The 19659-nt window shown below is 41.5% G+C and overlaps 2 protein-coding genes across 2 annotated transcripts in view; both read right to left on the reverse strand.

Moving 5' to 3' along the window:
- ERCC3 (ERCC excision repair 3, TFIIH core complex helicase subunit) overlaps window positions 1–6025 on the reverse strand; it is a 30931-nt gene extending 24906 nt beyond the window's left edge. The window contains exons 1-6 of the mRNA XM_084780572.1: window positions 5696–6025; window positions 5278–5483; window positions 3206–3442; window positions 1485–1534; window positions 688–823; window positions 367–534 (exon numbers count right to left, since the gene is read on the reverse strand). Coding sequence (XP_084636698.1) covers window positions 367–534; window positions 688–823; window positions 1485–1534; window positions 3206–3442; window positions 5278–5483; window positions 5696–5723 — 825 coding nt within the window. The 5' untranslated portion in view covers window positions 5724–6025. The remainder of the gene's footprint in view (window positions 1–366; window positions 535–687; window positions 824–1484; window positions 1535–3205; window positions 3443–5277; window positions 5484–5695) is intronic.
- A 3477-nt stretch (window positions 6026–9502) lies between these two features.
- MAP3K2 (mitogen-activated protein kinase kinase kinase 2) overlaps window positions 9503–19659 on the reverse strand; it is a 74479-nt gene continuing 64322 nt past the window's right edge. The window contains exon 17 of the mRNA XM_084780576.1: window positions 9503–18240. Within this exon, the coding sequence (XP_084636702.1) occupies window positions 18015–18240 (226 nt within the window). The 3' untranslated portion in view covers window positions 9503–18014. The remainder of the gene's footprint in view (window positions 18241–19659) is intronic.

Here is a 19659-nt window from a genome sequence, read left to right on the forward strand (position 1 = left end):
GGCCCACACAGGTAAGAATAAAACTTAGCCAGGTGTGGAGGCGCACGCCTTTAATCCCAGCACTCGGGAGGCAGAGGCAGGAGGTTTGCTGTGAGTTCAAGGCCAGCCTGGTCTACAAAGTGAGTCCAGGATAGCCAAGGCTACACAGAGAAACTCTGTCTCGAAAAACCAAAAAAACAAACCAAAAAAACCACAAACAAACAAAAAACCAACAACAACAACAACAAACCACACACAACAAAACAAAACAAAACAAAACAAAACAAAAAGAATAAAGCTAGAAGCTTACAGGAATCCCTTCATCTCAAAGTAGAGGGTACTGACACAAGACTGGACTGGTAAACAAACGAGGAAGCACCCACTAACCTGCTTAACTTCAAAGGATACTGTCTGCGTCTCTTCCTCCTCCTCCTCATCCTTGTCCATTTGTTCATAAAAATCAAACAGGTCTTTGGGGATGTCAGATTTGGCCTGTGCATCTACCACCTGGGAAGTAGAAGGCCCACCACTGCCTTCTGCCGCCGTCTTAGAAATCTGTAAGAGAGAGAAAGGTAGGAGTCCAGACTTACACAACATGAATGGAAGCTGTAAGGGAGCAAAGGCAGCAGCGCAGCTCGCCATCAGTGCTGCCTCCCAGGAGGACCGAGGTCCTAGTTCCCGGCCCCCGACACCCAGGAGCTCACGCACAGCAGACTTGCTCGTGAAAGTCTCAGTGATGAGTTCAGTATCCTCCCCCTCGGCACTCCTCAAGCGACATTCCCGGATCACTGGGTCTTGAAGAAGATGCTGGATGACATCAGGGTGGGAACTTTCAACGAAGTACCTACAAGCAGGGGAGGAAGGAATTCCCTTACTGGCCAGCTCATCATTTCCAGAACATTCTGTAACTGAATTCGATGATCTGAAAATGATGGCCTCATAATGACTCTTCCCCCACTTTTGTCAAATCAGAGACAGGAGCTGTGAGTAAAGGTGTAGCATGCCAAGCATCAGAGCAGATCCTCATTTTGAAGTTAAATTGGCAAACAATCACAAACTTGTGAAATTCCCCTAAAATTACAGCTGGGAAAGGAGTACCGTTAAACTCAAAGGCCATAAATGTGTATTGCTTGAGTATGGCTGATGCTATTTTAGCATTCTTTATTGAAGCACCTATAAATAAAACAAAATCAAACAAACCCTACTGCCTTATATATGTAATCATTGCTATAAAATTTAACTTCCAGACAAGCAAGGGGAAAAAAATTGAGATGTAATCCTGAATAAATTAATTTTTTAAAACTGCAAAAAAAATTTAACTTACAGAATTTGTGATTATCAGCTGGAGAGAGTCAACTAGACTACCGGGTGAGGGACTCCTTCTCCTTTTCGTGTCACCTCAATTTTCCATCTTTGTCTCAAGCAGGGGCCGAGCCCAGCCCGTACCCACAGCCCTTCCTCGCACCTGGCACGCAGAGCGCAGTGCCTCGGATCTCTCCTCTTACCTGTTGTGCTTCAGGACCAGCTTGACTTTTCCATAGCTGACCGTACACAGCTGCAAGCAGAGAGAACACCAACAAACGGCGAAATCAGTGCTCAGAACATTCCTCCTCAGAACATGCCTTAGCACAGGACTCCACGTGCAGTCATGTCTGCCTAGAGAGAACTTTTTTCCACCGATCTCAATTTTTTAGGGGCAAAAATCATCCTCTTGCCTAGCTTTTTATTTACAAAACATTAAAAATCTCTGCTGTGTTTTCCATGTTACTTTCTGCTGCATGTCCACAGCCCCCATCCTGACCTGCAATCTTATCCTCCGTCACCAAAACTAATGCAGCTCCCAGAAGCCATCAGGCACTCAGCAGTACCTGCTACACACAGTAAGCTCAAGTGTCATCAACGCTTAGGCCTACCATTCATCTCGTTTCCCCAACTGAAAATCTAAGATTTTTTTATTGCACTGGTAACTGAACTCAGGGCCAGGAAGCTATCTAGATCCCTAGCCACCACTGCCTTTATTTTTACAATGTGAGACAAGTTAGAAATGGACCAGGCTGGCCATGGACAGCTGGAATTAGATGCATGTGCCACCTGGCCCAGAATAATGTAAGCTTCTTGGCGTCAGGGAATATAGTTTAAATCCTCTCAAGCTGTCAATCTGCTGAAAGGAATCCAGTAGTTTGTATGCTTGCCATGGTAACTTTACTCAGATTTTGAGCTGGCCACCACAGCACTGCCCCAACACCAGCATCCTTGTAGGCCATGGAGGCCAAGACTGGGCCTAGCCCTGGTGCTTTCTCCTTGGGCATCCTTCTACATCACAAGAGCAGAGAGCTCTGCAGAGCTCCAAAGCCTCTCTGGGAGTGGATGCTCATGGTACCCCTCTATCTCCAGAGGGAGATCTGCTTTGAAGTCCTTTGAGGTTAGCCAGTGGTGCAACTACTGTGCCATCTTCTTGGGTAATATTCACCTATATTCAACTGCTGTTTCCATGGAACCCCTCCACTTCAACATTTGAAGTTTTGACTTCCCCTAATAGATTTTAAGTATCTACTTTATACAGAGCTCATTTCCTGTAATAGCCAGCACCAAATCCCCACAATAAAGTTATTTTCTCAGAGTTCTAAAATCAACGAACCAGGACTAGCTGATTATTTGTAGTAGGTAGAGGGCTACCATCTCTCTCCACAGTCCCAAGAAGAGGAGACTTATGACAACTGCACAACTCCTAAAAAAGATGTCTTCTGGATCAGGAGATGCCTATGGCCTCATTTAGCCTTACCAACTACAGGTAAGGAAAGGAGTACAGGTAAACTCACAGGTCATAAATGCATGTAGCGTGAGTATAATTGCTATTTTAACATCCTTCTTTGAAGCATCTATATATATATAAAACAAAACCCAACAACAACAAGAAAAAAAGCCTACTGCCTTATGTACGTAAGGATTTCGATATGTAAATGCAGTATACAGCACCATCCCTTCAGAGCTGTTTTCCCAAATAACCCTGGCGAGAGTGGGCCAAGGCTAGGTGGGAGCACCTCATGGGGAAAATGGTCCCAGCCAGAACCAGGCCTGGACCTAAAGCAGCAGCAGCAGCAGCAGCTCAGCGATAAGCTATCTTGCTACCAAAGGCAATACAAATCAGACATTTTCAAGGAAACATACAGTACCCGAGTACACCACTGCCACATCATCAAGACAGTTCGAATCGATAGCAACTCACCTTAATAAACTGGATAATTCCATCAGGAACTCCAGTCTTACTGAGCTTCCTGAGGTACTCAGTGATGTCGCTGGTTTGCAGCCCGACACTGACAGCTGCGTAGAGGGAGTAGGCAGTTAGCTTGTATTCGTGTACATGAGTAGGCCGGCACACTGGCTCTGCGATTGCCACCAGGAAGTCTTGGGCATACTTGTAAACTGGAGAGAAAGCTTCCAAGAAAATGTGCCCATCAGGAGCCTAGAAAACATCAAGTGAACACAACAGGCAAGAACAGTAATGAGCTGTAGCGACCTCTAGATTCTCAGGTCATTATCAAAATGGATGAGCTAGCCTCTGCTAAGGATATTCTTGTAACCAATCCTTGAGGCAACTGCTCCTGTAACAGGAGATAGAAGTATAGGGAGAAACCTCCCCAACTTACTGTTCTCAAATTGTTTCTTGGCTAGAATAACATTTGAGTATAGAACATTCTTTTTTGCTTTTGTTTTTGTTTTTTGAGACTGGGTTTCTTGGGGCTGGAGAGATGGCTCAGTGGTTAAGAGCACTGTCTGCTCTTCCAAAGGACCCGGGTTCAATTCCCAGCACCCCACATGGCAGCTCACAACTGTCTGTAACTCCAAGATCTGACACTTTCACACCAATGCACATAGATTAAAACTAAATAAAAATATTTTTAAAAAGAGAGAGAGAGAGAGACTGGGTTTCTCTGTGTAGCCTTGACGGTCCTGGACTCACTTTGTAGACCAGGCTGGCCTCAAACTCACAGCGATCTACCTGCCTCTGCCTCCCGAGTGCTGGGATTAAAGGCGTGCGCCACCACGCCCAGCTAACATTACATATTTTAAGTCAAGCAAATACCTGTCTTCCATTAACTTGAAAAAGGGCTAGCAGGAAGATCTCTCTGAGTTTGAGGCCAGACTGGTCTACAAAGTGAGTCCAGTACAGTCAAGGCTACACAGAGAAACCCCGTCTTGAAAAACTAAAAAAGAGAAAAAAGAAAGGAAAAGAAAAAGGGCTAAAGAGATAGCTCAGTAGTTATGAGCACTGGCCATGCTTCCAGAGAACACAGGTTCCATTCCCAGCACCCACATCAGAAAGCTCACAAGAGCCTGTAACTCCAGTTTTCCTGGATCTGACACTGGCTTCTGGCCTCCTCTGGAACCAGGCACGCATACATGCAGGTACTCATACATACATATAAAAAAATTGTTTTAAACATTATGGGAAAAAAAGAGAGATAATTGTTACAAAATACAAACTATTTAGTGGTTGGAGAGATAGCCTAGTAAGCAAAGTGCTTGCTGTGCAGATATCAGGGCCTGAGTTCAGATCCCCAGGACCCAAGTAAAACAAACAAGCAAAAAAAAAAAAAAAAAAACAGAAATGGTAGTGCTTTTTCCCCCCCTTCTATAACCACAGAGCTGGGATAGGTGGGTACCCAGGCAAGCAGATGAAGGGTTTTTGTTGTTGTTGTTGATTTGGTTTGGTTTTTGGTTTTTTCGAGGGGGTGGTGGTCAGACGGCCAGTAAGTCTAGCCAAGAGAGGAATCTGGGCAAATAGGTGACAAGTAACTGAGGAAAGCATCCTAACATCAATCTCTGGGCTCTGTAAACACTCCCGTGAGTACACACACAATGAATAAATAAAATGCTATTTATATACTTGTTAATTAATTGTATGTAGTGGTGTGTGTGTATGTGTGTGTGTGTGTGTGTGTGTGTGTGTGTGTGTGTGTGTGTTCATGCATGCCACAGCTCCAACGTGCAGGTCAGAGGACAACTTGCCATAGTTGGGTCTCTGCTCCTACCGTGTAGCGGTGCAGGTACAACTCGGTCTTACTCCTGACACCAACAGCCTTTACCTGCTGAGCTATCTGGGTGGCCCCTAATGCTGTCTATCAGGCAACTGGCATTCGCCATCATGTGCTGGGCTGGAGTGAAATGGACAACTCCCAGGTCACACCAGCTACTCCAGCGTGCACCAACGAGAACTGTCATTCCTCACTCTTGAATTTTGGAGGTGTGAGAATGCCCAAGACTGAGCTGCCACCCAGATTTTTCGGCCATGCTTACCACCCAGAGGGGCCTGGAAGTATGGTCGCCCTTTAGCGGCATCTGCTGCCTGTAGTCCTTGGCGCCATACTCATCCACTTTGGTGCCGGATTCGTCCACCTGTTTCCCGGCGGCCGAGGGCACCGCCTCCTGAGAGCCGTTCCCAGGCACGTCGTCCTCGTCGTCTTCTTCCTCTTCATACTGCCTCTTCTTGGACTTCTTCTTGTCTGCAACAAGACACAGAAGTGAGGCCAGCAGGAACCTAAGGTCCCCCCCACCCCCCGCACTACGCAGGGAACTTCAAGCAGCACAACGCCTAAGCCAGCGCCACCTGCATCCCGGCATCCGCAAACACCTCCCCCTCCACTCGGTTCCACATCCTCAGGACCCAACAGACCGGAGAAAACCCCGCGACAATGGCCGTTCAAGGAGTCCTTACCGCGGTCCACTCGGTCTCTTTTGCCCATAACAGCTCTAGGACCAGGCAACCACGAAACACCACACCGCCTCAACTCCTCAGGAGTTACTTTCAGAGGAACTTCCTGTACCTGCCGGAAGTACAGCCCCAGACCGTCGGAAGTCCCGCCTCTGGAGCATTAGACCGGAAAAACAGCCACAGCGCCTACAGCCAACTAAGATGATCTGCGCCTGCGTAAAATGTTTACGCTCTGCTCTATGAATTTGTTTGAGCTTTAGGTAGTTCTAGGAGCCTTGCGCTTACTTACTTGCCCTATAGACCAGGCTGGCCCAGAACTCAAGAGATCTGCTTTGCCTCCACCTCCCCAGTGCTGGGATTCACCACGCCCTGCCTTCGCCATTGGCTGGGGTCAGATGCGCAGCTTTCCTGCTGGTTGGTTGGTTGGTTGGTTGGTTTGGTGATTGATGTTTTCTGAATCAATGTTTCTCTGTGTAGTCTTGGCTATACTGGAACTCACTCCGGAGACCAGGCTTGCCGCGAACACTAATCTGCCTGCTTCTGCCACGCGACAGGTGCGATTAAAGGCCTGCACCCCACCCCCACGTTTGTGCAGTTTTTAGAAGGCAAAGGAAATGGAAGGGAAAAGGGAAATGGTCGGATCAGCTGCTTACCTGCATATGGGCATAAGGGGTGTGTGTGTGTCTGTGTGTGTGTGTGTGTGTCTGTGTGTGTGTGTGTGTGTGTGTGTGTGTGTAAGGGTGTGTGTGTGTGTGTAAGGGTGTGTGTGTGTGTGTAAGGGTGTGTGTGTGTGTGTGTGTGTGTGTGTTTTGTAGGCCAGAGGTGCACACAAAACAATTTCCCCCTCCCATCTAGCAGGAGCCCAGCAGCACATAAGCTAAGTGTGGTAGCTCATGTCTGTAAGCCCATCACCTGGAAGGCGAGGGGCAAGAAAGAATGTTTCACATTTTCAAAACATAGTAGTAGCTGGGCGCAATGGCACGTGCCTAAAATCCCAGCGCTTGGGGAAGCAGAGGCAGGTGTAGCTCTGAGTTCGAGGCCAGGCTGGTCTACAAAATGAGTCCAGGACAGCCAAAGCTATACAGAGAAACCCTGTTTCCAAAAAACAAAAAATTGTAGTAGAGTGGTTTTGGAATAGCTCTAAGTAAAAGAAATGAAGACTGGTTTCATGCAGTGTTTATTTTTGAAAGAGAAATGGATGAGATTTGCTGACTGGGATAAAAATGGGAAGGGGGTAGTAACATCCAAGATTTTGGCTTCAACAACTACTAAAATGATAAACTTTAGGAAAAGTTCAGATTTGGAACAAACCAGATATAACTAACAGTTACAAAACATTTGCTGTTCCATAATAAAATGTGGCATGATTTAAACAGCAAAACTTAGATAAGAAATTAGAAGGGCAGAAACAGACCAGAAAGAGCTGGGCGTGGTGGTGCACGCCTTTAATCCCAGCACTTGGAGGCAGAGGCAGGCGGATCGCTCTGAGTTCAAGGCCAGCCTGGTCTACAAAGTGAGTCCACGACAGCCGAGGCTACACAGAGATACCTTGTCTCAAAAACCCCAAAAAAGAAAAGGACCAGAAAGTCAGGAGAGAGGAAAATAACAACGTATGTTATATGGATGAAAATGTTGTGATGACACCCTTTATGCTAGCAAAAAGAGGACAAGCAATATAAAACTGGATTTTTAAGAGCTTGGAAGATAACTTAGGTAAAAGTACTTGCTGCATAAGCATGAAAACTTGATTTTGGAACCCACAGAAGCAGGGCAGGCATGGTGTTAAATAGCTGTGACCCCAGCACTGTGGGGCAGAGGAGAAACCTTGGGGCTCACTGGTCAGCCAGCCTAACACATGAGCTCTAGACTTTGAGAGAAATCCTACTGGAAAATAAATGAATCAGGTTAAGTGGGACAGGGGCGATGGCTCTGTGAAAAAGCACTTGCCACAAATGTGAAAGGATCAGAGTTTAAAGCTGAAATGCCCATGTAAAAGCCAGGAGCACTGTGGGGGGACTGAAGAGATGACTCACTGGCTAAGAGCACTTTAGGGCTGCTTGGCTTCTTAGCACCCACTTGGTGGCTCACAGCCATGCCTAAACCCAGTTCTATGGGTTCCAAGGCTTGCTTCTGACCTCTGCAGGCACCAGTCACACATCAGGTGGGCATGCATTATTTACACATAAATAAATCTTAAACAAAACAGCTGGGTTGGTTAACCAGCTTCTAATACTAACATATAGAAAGCAGAGACAGTAGGTCCCTGGCACAAGCCAAATCAGCGGGCTCTCAATTCAAATGAGAGACCCTGCCTCAATGCAGGTGGCGAGCAAATGAAAAAAGACACATGCATACACTCCAAAATAAATGAAAAGGCACCTGGTATCAACTTCTTGTATCAGGGTATGCACACACACACACACACACACACACACACACACAGAGCAAGCATGGGGAAGTGAAAGGCAGCTGGCTGACTTTGTGGACTTATGTTCCTCTGGTTTATACTGCTACTGGGTCTATATTGAAAAAGTGCCCAGTGTCTCTGAGAATCATCTTCAGTGGTCTTTTCCTTCTTTGTGCCTCTGGTTTGTGCTTCAGGCACCTCTACTGGTAACACCCTGACTTTGCATTCTATGGGCTAGGCAGGTTCTTATCTTCTGGAGGCTTCCCAGATTATACCTCCTAGCCAAGACGTTTTAGTGGGGGTGGGGGTGGGGGTGTTATCCTACATTCATTGAGAGTGTGGAAAGAAGCACAGCACTGAAATCAGTCCAGACGGAGGGATGCAGCTGGCTGTCCAATGCATCCCTGAAACTTTCAATTTCCTGGCTTCTAGAATAGTGAACTACAGATATGTAGTTTCCAGAATTTAATTCTATAAACTGGCCTCAGGATCAGTTATTAAACTCAAGGGATGCTATCACTTGAGACCTGCTCTCAGATCACCAAGGACAAAGCTGTCTCTCCCTATGCATTTCCTGGCACCTGCACCCTTCGTTTATCAGTATGCAACCATGGTGCTCACCAAAGCTGCTGCTCTGCCTCCCCTTATTTAGGGACTGTGCGAAGCAAAGGACCCCAGGGCAAACCTCAGGTTTTAACAATGGTATCCAGAGTCACACAGTGTGACAAAATGGGATTTCTCTCTTCTGCTGGGCATCTGCCAGAGGAATCAGTTTTACCAACCCCACAGCCGGACTGAGGCTTACGAGGGCTGCAGGACTGTCCTAACAGGACTGCCTGGTTTTCACCTAGCTTGCCTTTTGAAGTGGCATCTGAATGCCCAGCCTCCATCAGATACTGCAGAGCTCAGGCTGTCTCCTGGTTGCTTCTGGTTGTCATGTCTGCTTTGGCTCTTCTGTGTTCTTTGTGGATTTGCAAAGCTTTCCCCTCTACCTGTCTCCTTGGAATAAAGTATTTTTTCTAATTCTGAATCTTTCACCCATGGCTTGGATTGTTTCTGTAATTTAGGTTCTTGGTGTGCATGCACATGTAGACAGAGGACACCCTCAGGGTGGTTCTCTCCCTCCACCATGGATTCTAAGGGTTGGATTCAAGTTCCCATGCTTGTGTGACAAGCACCTTACCCACTGAGCCATCTCCCCAGCCTGGTGCTTGCTTTTAATCACTACAACATTCAATCTGAGCCGTCATCATGTCCATACAAAGGTCTATTAAAGAGGCTTTATACACCAGAGGCTTAGCACCGAGAGTTGCGAGGTAACTGCAATGTGTTCTGAAGAGCAAGCAAGCAAGAGGGGACTTCTGTAAATACGCTATGTCCAAGAACATGTCTACACACACAAGTCACAGTGGGAATAAATACCAGCTTTATTAACACTCAAAGTGCCATCCAGCATGTCCATTCCACAGTCCAGAAGGTTACTGAGAGTAAGCTCCTCTGCACCACAGTCTGTCCAAAGATGAACAGGAAAGGAAAAGTGTGTCTCACTGTCCTGAATACCGCAGGCCTTCATGCATGACAAATCTAATTAAGATGTGTCGGTACTTCACAAATTGCCATATAAACAGTCATTATCACTAACAAAATATAAACATGGTTCCTTTTATATTAAAAAATTTAAAAGCTATTTACCAGCAAGAAAAAATACAAAGAAATTATAAAACTCAAGAAATTGTACACATTTTTACAAGCACAATTTTGAATGAACAACAAACCCAAACGTGTGTGAACTGTGGTACATACTACACTGTGTCTGGCTTCTGGTAGGCCCTAATCACGTGGGGTTCTTTTCAACATAATAAACTTAGTGATAGTCAAAGTTCAACTGCAGACCTTATTCCTAACACAATTTTACAACACCACATACTTTTAGAAGGCTCCCATTGAATACAGTAACACTGGAAATCTAACTTCCAACTCTTTCTGCCAGTTGCATAAAACACACAGTACAGTATAAAGACACACTGTTTATTTGGAGATTCCTAACACAATGGTAGTCAACTGTGAAGAATCACGATATGCCAATGCATTGTTTCATAAACTCGGTCTAAATTTGCTCAGTAAGAGAAAAATTAAAGCTTGAAAACTTTGGAAATAAAGGAATTATTCAAAAACAATAATTGTAACAGTAGAAATATAAAAGTCTCGATATATCTTCAAGACAATTTAGTTTCTCACATTTTTTAACAACTCTGAGAGGTCAAAGGCCATGTAAGTGGACAATGTATTTTGCTACTGCTTAACAATCTCTCCCCGCCTCCAAAAAAGGCTGTTAGTTGCTGTTAGTATTTTAACTGAGCTCTAAGCAAAACCTGTTTCCAGTTCTGGAACTACAAATGCTTAAATGGTTAAAACCAAAATTTTAAAAATAATTTTGACCAGCCAGCCGAAAATATAGTGTATTTATATATAGTAAATAATCTTTCAGAAAGCCTTTACATATATTTATCATAAAGTTCTTAAAATTTTAGAAATGAAACAAAAATAAGAATTTACTAAAATATATACATGAAAGGACATCTCCACACAAACACAAATGTTGATACACACAGAATACTTTCAACCTAGGAATTGTTTCAGAATACAGGATAAAATTAAAATACAACATTGAACTCCTGAGTTCCTCAACAAAGACAGAACCACACACACACAGAGGTGACTTCACAAAAGCAAGAAGGTCATCCGACTAAGTGTCACAGCAGCGCAGAGACTGAGGGCTGCATCTGGGGAGAAGTGCAAACACAAGGACAGTAGTTCAATGCACGCACTCATGATTCTCAGACACTCAACAATTATTGGTCATATAAATCAGTGTACAAATTAAATGTTTAAAAAATGTGCAAAAAAGTCAACATTGATAAGAAACAAAAATATTTGTACACAATTATAAACTGTTCAGTACTCAACTGAGATTAAAAACATTTGCTGAAAATAATACATTAAATATAGAAAATTTAATGGATATATTTTAAATGTACATTAAGTCAAAGGGTAAATTTACAAATTGATGGTGATAGTTTGTAAGATAAAAGTTTATTTTCAAATTTATCCAAGTTTATTTACAATGTGTAAAAACAACCACATGAAATATAAGAGACATCAGACATTAGAAGTATTTTTTGGTATTTGTTAGACTATTTCAGAATGCAGGATAAATTTTGAAACCAACAGCAATAGAAGAAATGTAAACGTTTTACTAATTATAAAAACAAACAAAAAACCGGTTTGTCTTTAAGAAGTATTCTCATCCCTAGACAATGTGGTTTTAATAGACAAGGGTTTGGCCCACTCCTTTTGCCCATAAGCCTTTCTGACTCGTAGCGTCCCACTAGTCTACTCTTGTTACTACAGATGGCAAAAGTCTTTGGAAAACTGAGAACATGTCACATATATTCTGGAATCAAAGTATCTACTAACACTTAACATAATTATTTATCTTCTGTTCTAGGTTATGCTAATGCTAAAATCACTTGATTACATAGGGTTTCTTTTTTTTTTTTTTAAAGAACTCCTAAGACATACAAATAAATGACCAGAAAGTGCTTTTCAGAATAGTCATAAACTTTTCTCAACAGGCATTACAAGATTCAGAAATCCTTAGTGGGGGGCAAATTCTGTAAGCTTTAAAGACCTAGAGAGCAGATGCTCCTGCACATTCCAAAATGGCTACAGCACCGAGCAGACAAGTCCATAACCTACTTTTCTTCACAGCATTGTTAAAATGCCACGTAAGATGAACACAAGCTCATAAACGTTAAGACACTAGAAGGGAAATCAGCTACCAATCTGAGGCATCAGATGCCAACACAAACCGACACACATCGGTGGTCAAATGATCTAAGATTGGCACACACAGGAACTTAAGTCTGCAGTATCTATACAGCTCAGCAATAGTTTAATTAAATTCTGCATGTCTACATGCAAACACTGATCACTCGTCCTTTTCCTTGAAGGATAGATTGGCATACAAACTCTACTAGCATCTGCTCTACCATTTACACACTATTAGCTTACACCTGGGCAGATTTATCAGGGCTAATCATTTTGGCTCTGTATGTGCAGGGAATACAAAAGCTTTGGTTTAAAGTGATTCTGGCAATACAGACCGAAACACAAATAAACATCATCATAAGGCAGGACAGGAGTAGCCTCTTGTTTGATGCCTTTGCTGTTAGGAACACAACATCTTATGACTGTCTATTAAAATACACACACACAAAAATGAACTATTATGAGACTGTGTACAGGCAATGGATAATTTATTCTTTTCTTTACTCTAGCTATGACCCCTCCCTTGCCTTCCTGAAGCTCCATCTTGGCCAGGTTCAGTACCTCTGAGAAAAGAAATGTCTAGGTTCCCCTGAAAGCTTACCATCCCCAGCTCTGAAAGTGAGGACGGAGAGGACAGGACTGCCATTTCCCGCCGCTCTTACGGCATCGGTCCAGACAGGGAGAAGTAAAAGCAGCACTGAAGATGACTATGAAGTAGGAACAGTGCCATCACCGCACACCTTCCTAGCCAGCCAAAAAGAGGTACAAGAATATTTCCTTTCAATGACTTGGTAAACTAAGGAAGCCTGTTTAGACAATGTCTGGCAGAATTTCTATTCCAAAAAGTTCATGAAGAAATACCTAAGATCAAATACTTCCTATTATAGAATTACATATAAGCTAATCATTATACATACAAACACACAAATTGAATTTTAATCTACTTTTAGCAACTAAGAGCTTGGCAATTTACAATAAATACCGTTACTAAACAATCATCTGTACTAGCTATTTATGGAAAATGTACTAGCATGCCCACTTGAGGACGATCCTTGTCATCCTCCATTAGTAGATCATACATTTTTCAGTTGTTCTTCCAAGAACAGAGACGGATCTAACTGAACAACTACACCTTCCTACCCCTGCTCCAATTCCAACACACACACACACACACACACACACACACACACACACACACACACACACACACCATGTACAGACTTCACAGAACAATAAGCTAGAGTATTAGTCAAATGTTAAACACTAAGGATTAGAATTCGCTGTCCCTAGATTTCTTGCTCTATGCCTCAACCTTCATCAAACATTTAAAAAGAGCTCCTTAGGGCAAAATAATTAACCTACCTCTATGAAAAGTATAACCAAACAATAATACACAAAGAACTTGGACAGTGCCAATATAACTGAAAATCAAGTAATCAACCCCAAAACAATTTACTCTGTCTTTTAGAATGAGAATTCCTTTCTATATTTACTTTAGGAATTCACATCTAGTGGAGACTGCAATCAGATAAATGCTACTGTTTCTCTCCGAACATTTTTTAAAAAGGAGGTAGAAAGGGGTAGAAGGAGGAAATAAGCATTAAGAAACACATAGGGGCAACACATGGTCTAAGGCCAAATAAACTCTTGAGGCCTAGTGATTTTGGAAAACTGTTCATTTTGTTAGGTAATTTGAATTACAAATATAAAATAAAATTAAGGCATACAGAGAAAAAGGCACTACTAAAAATCAACAAGTTGCTTTTTCATTAAAGTTTAACCAGTGTTAAAAATCAAATAAATATGAATGTCACATCTAAAGTAAATGCCAAATTTAATGATAAAACAACAGGATCTCAAAACAATCTGATCTGAGTGTAAATAACACTTGATGAGTTCAACCTCTATCAAATATTTTTTTGTACTTCAACACCTAAAAACCAAAATATGTTTTGGGTTTTTTTTCCCCCTTAAAACAAAAACAGTAACATCAGCTGGGGTCAGAGAGAACCCCAATACAGTGGGCTAAGTAATGCTCCATTGTTCCAGAACACTCCACAGCTGTGTTGCGTGGTAAGAGTAGGTTCTGATAGAGAGGCTGTCTAACCTGGGATATGGGGATAGTTTTACTCTAATCCTTGTTAATATCTTTGGAGTCTATAGTATCTAACAATTACCCAACCATTCTTCCTTATTTTTTCATATAAAAATCCTAGCATCTTAAACACCACTGCTAAACTTTCAGAGTTAAGGTATGCCATAAATTGTCTGCTCATACTCCTTCTCAACTGTAACTTCCTGAAGGATATTAATTTAATGTGACATAGTACATCACAACTATTGTGTAAGAAAATGAAAAGATTGAGCCTTTTTTTTTTTTTAAATGGACAAGGCTGGGTGTGATGGCATACGCCAGTTTCCCCAGCACCTGGGAGGCAGAGGCAGGAGTATTTAAGTTTCAGGCCAGCCTGAAACACATAATGAGAACCCTGACTCCAAAAATACAAAATAAGGTAAGATTGATAAATGTGTACACCTGGTTGACCCCAGATGAATTTATATAAAGGTTCTCAGACCCCAAATGAAACCCTCAGCATGAACTCTGCCATTAACCAAGGAGGCTGCATCATGCTGGGTCATCCACCAATCTATTCAGGATTCATTTCATTTTCTTAGTGATTTCACATTGTTCTAATAACTCTTTCAGAAATATGACAGATCAGACCTGACCAATGTCAGAACTTTGTAAGCAGAAAGCTACTCTAAAGATAAATTTTTACTCTTTTTATGTAATTTCTACTGGGAATAAAGTAAGACTCAAATGAAAGCCAATTCCATTTATTCTGAAATAAAAGTTTTATCTTTTATAGTCCAGCATGTGCATTAATATCCGACTTCTCATATGTTGTAGATTGTGCCTCTTAATACTTTCTAAGGCAATAGTCATAATAGATGTTTTTAAAGTTAGAAATATATTTTTGTAAACAAGGAAAAGTGCTGAAAATTTTCAAGGTATTCATTCTGAAACCTCAAAGTATGTATAACTTCAGTACATTTAAATACCAATCTGTCAACAATTTTATTAGTTACGTAACTCTTTATTCAACTACTTCTGTTTGCACTGTAAAAGGTCTTCCACTTGACTCAATCCTGTCATGCCACTCTGAATCTCTGGGGCCCAGGCAGAAGGTGCTTCCTGAAAGCACATTTGACACTGCTTGTGGATCTGCTCCAGCACCGGAGGTCTGCTACTGGCAATGCAGAATGCATTTAAAGGCACAAAGTCAGCAGTCTGGCCATTTTCCAGCCAAAAAGAAACATTGCAGTACCAAAGAATCAGTTGTGCATTAAAAAAAAACAAAATACATTTAGAGTCATTTTTAAAAATTCAAACTTCATCTGTTAACCCATACCATTAGGCAGAAAAAAACGGAGTGTAATATTTTACTTCCTCTGGCACATTGTTTCCTTTAATTTTTTTTTCTTTTTAAAGTTTACTATTGGCCTTCCATGTACCATACCCCTACCTACTTCAAGCTTTTTTGCTCTAGCAGGTTGTTTTGTTTTTAATATATATATATATATATATATATATTAACTTTGTGTTTTTGGTACCTTCACAACTGGTCTGAAATAAATTCACATCATATTCAATATAATAACTCTGTAAACTATTAGTCTATTTTTGTCTTTATAATTTTATTTTCTTATAAAGCAAAAGTATTCTGATGCAGCTTAGAAAAGAAAGGAGACTGTTAAAAAGCAATTTGCTTTGCGTTCCAGTGTGCAGGTATCTTTTTGAAGAGTGTGTGTCTCTCTTCTGTACTGCACATTACCCTGATGGACCAAAAATGAGCCAAAGGGAAATCACAACCACACTAGGGACAAAGAAACAGCAAAACAAACACATAGAAGAACCCAGCAATCCAGGTACCATGATCTTGCTCAAGTAGAAAAGATGCCCTCACTCATAAAAGATAAAGTACAGCACACCTATACACTGGTTTCCAACGTAAGGTCAGGAAGCTGATTTGCTCAGGTGGGAGGCGCCTGATGCTTGTTCTTTGGGAGAGGGGCTTCATTTTGGTTTACAGTGCACAGGGCAAGTGTCAACTAATTGTTTGTGCTTTGACTCTCAGACTACTGGAATTTTAAGTTACTACAGGGTATGCTGGGTAGGATCTTGACACTTTAAAGCCAGATCTACATAACTTCAGATGCAAAGTACTTTTTAAAAAAATCTAAATAAACACACCTTGTAATAACAACAACAACAAAATCAGAATACCTTTAGTCCTTCTAATGAAAAGCATCACATTCAGGGTCTCCTGGAAGACTGTTATCTTCTAGGCTTTTGAAACTAACGTACTTAGCACTTGGTTTAATATGCTGAAAAACTTGCAAGTGGCCAAATTACTGACATCTGCATGTCTCTTAAGTCAAGAAGATGCAGAATTCTCCCCAGCTCAGTCTTTCCATTCAGTGACATGACTCCAACTAGACGCTTACACTGGCAACACCTGGCAGTGTTCTAACCTCCCACTGCTGGGAAACACTTTGTTGTGGTGTGCTTTTCTTGGCCTAGAAGGATGAGCTGTTAAAAAAAAGAATGTACAGTGATGCTAAATTCAAACAGTTGAATACTCAAACTCATTATTTCTGGTGAGTTAGTGATTCAAGTGCAACCAGCAGCTGTCAAAGGACTGCTCTCTGCCATGTGTTGAGACTGTTCACCCCTGACTAACCACCACCTGCCCTTAGGAAACCCTCGTTTGCTCTACATCTTTCCTCTGAAATCTGTTTTTGCTGCTTTGTGAAGAGCTGCTTTCAGCTTGTAGCTGGGTTTTCATCCGAGACCCGGCTGCTGTCTGTGGCGGGGTAACTCCCAGGTAGGGAGTCCTTGTGTGCTAGTCTTTGGCAGCATCCCCAACCCCTGCCTACTAGATGGTAGTAGAACCTTGCCAGTTATGGCAGGCAAGTGTCTCCAGGCAATGCCATATGTCACGTGAAGTGAAATGACTCCCCACCACTGACCTCATTGTCTTCACGGGCTTCAGAGGCGCCTCTGGCTTAGTACTCTATGACTCCAAGAACAAGGATTTTATTTCATGACAGGAGCTTTAACACATGGCTACTTGAGCTAAAGACTGTTACCTATGGGAAACCAGGGGCTAGACATAGGAAGATATTATATAAAAGCACAATTTTTATTATTTCTCAGTTCCCTTTATTTTGGGACTTTCCCCTCAAGTAAATAATGTTTGAAATATACTAAGTAACACTTGGTTTTTCATTATTTCTACTGACTGGCAAATGTGGTCTCTTCTACTGCTCATACATTTAACGAGCAGTCGTCTGTTTTAGCAGAATTTACTCGTTGGCTTCACATATCTGCTTTCCAATACAACAGTGTTTTTGAGCAGAAAGCTCTCTCTCAGGTCTATAGATTCCAGTAACATGGATCTACAATAGTGTATTTGCCTATGACACTGATTAGCATTAACAAACAGACCTCTTAGAGAATGACATCTTCTATTCAAGATTCCTACTGAGCAAAAAAGCTTGATAGACAGAGGTTGGGATCTAAAGAATACAGATATAAGAGAAACCTATATTCTTTATGTTGAGTACCTACCCTAAACTCAAGTTGAGAGCTCGACCCCATAAGTACGGGTCTATTTAAATACTATCACTAAGAACTACAAATTGTACATCACTTTATTCTCTTTGTCTTCCATGTCAGTGATACAGGGCAAGACTACAATCTTTATATATTCCAAATGATTTGTTTGTACTAAAAAGAGCAACTATGTACTAAAGTGCTTTATATCTCTGAACCACATCAGTACATTATAAAAATCTTTAAAAAAAGAAGTTTCAAGTTCTTGTAAAGAAAAAAAGATTAAATATAAAAAATTTAGTTTACTATTATTATTAAACAAATTTAACCAAGAATCAAGAGAAATATTTTCCCTCTTGTCTTTTTCTCCCCATCTCTCTTTTTATAAAAAAAAAAAGGAAAGTGCAATAAGAGAGAAGGTGAACTCGAAGACAGAGCTGGTGGAGGACAGAAGCTGGCGGCTGCTAGTGATAGTGCACAAACATGTGCCGCAGAAGCTCCTCGGCTGACGGTCGCAGCTTGGCCTCGACAAAAATCCGTTTGAGGAAGTCTCGAGTGTAGTCCGAGACATGAGGTGGCAGCTTTGGGTTTGTTGGCTGAGTGGCAATCTTGAAGATGGCAGCCATTGCTTCAAATTCAGCCCAGGGTGGCTTTTCAGTCAGCATTTCTACCACAGTACATGCTACACTCCTAAAATAAATGAAAAGGAGCATTAACCAGGCCATAATTCAGGAAAGAAAGCTGGTTAGGCAGAAAAATGAGAAACTGGGGCGAAGCCCACATATATTTCAACACACTTGTCAAATACAAAGTTTCACTCAAAGGTTAAAATTAAACTTTAATTCAAGCATGAAATCAACAAAGGGTCAGGGCAATATATACACTTCAATAAAAATATATCATCAAAAAAAATGATCACAAATATATAGCTAGGAAAAAACCTTTAGATTTTTGTTTTAGATCATTTTCTAACACGGTGTCAATAACTCTGTCCCTACCCTACAAAGAATACAAACATTATAAATTATTTGCCTTCAAGTTCCATATATATATCCCCCCACCCCGGTTGGGAAGTAGGAAATGGCCATTTTATGAGCTAACTAAAAATTACTGTGTAATTTATTAATTCAATTTTAACTACAAACTAAACACACAGCCCTGCCAGTGGTATAGGCACCAGCATTAATTTTTCTTCTTCCTTACCTGGAAGACTTGCAGATACCTTAAATCATTCAGAATCCAATAATGTATTTTCCAAGAACAAGAGAGCTAAGCATATTATAAAAATACATTACACCACTGTCACAGCAAGTTTTTATTTCTGTAAAGCAACCATCAATTTATTGTAAATAATAATATGATCTGACATTCAAGATCCTTAGAAGATCTGATGATGCAATCAAAATATAATGCAGTTATTAATGGGTATTTCCCTGTTCTTCTAATACATAAACAGAAGTTGGGTCTGGTGACCCATCAGAACTCCACAGCTTACTTCACTGTAAGGTTTAAGTCTCTAAGTAACTGTCCCAGCACAATGGAAAGGTGGTAAAGTCTGATATGCCACTGCCCAGGCTGGTGGTGAGGAGTCCAGGTCTGTGCTAGGCTGGGTAGGTATGATCAGGAGTGATGAGTTAATCAGTGACCTCATAACCCACTTTTACCCCAATCATTATTTGTAGGCACAACCATCATACAGGTAGCTATTACCTGTTTTTAAATGTTTATACATACCTTTATGATTGAAAAAAAAAGAAAGAAAATCACTGATTCATTTTGTTTGTTTGGTTGGTTTTTTTAAACAAATGTTAATTTTTAAAAAAAGATTTATTTATTATTATGTGTACAGTGCTCTGCCTGTACACCTGCAGGCCAGAAGAGGGCATCAGATCACATTATAGGTGGCTGTGAGCCACTATGTGGTTGCTGGGAATTGAACTCAGGACCTCTGGAAGAGCAGCCAGTGTTCTTCACCTCTACGCCATCCCTTCAGCCCCAAATGTTAATTTTTTATAAGATTTATTTATTTATTATTATGTACAGTGCTCTGCCTGCATGTACACCTGCACACCAGAAGAGGGAATCAGATCACATTGTAGGTGGTTATGA

This window comes from Acomys minous (assembly GCF_964271855.1).
Source record: "Acomys minous genome assembly, chromosome: 4".
Lineage (NCBI taxonomy): Eukaryota > Metazoa > Chordata > Mammalia > Rodentia > Muridae > Acomys > Acomys minous.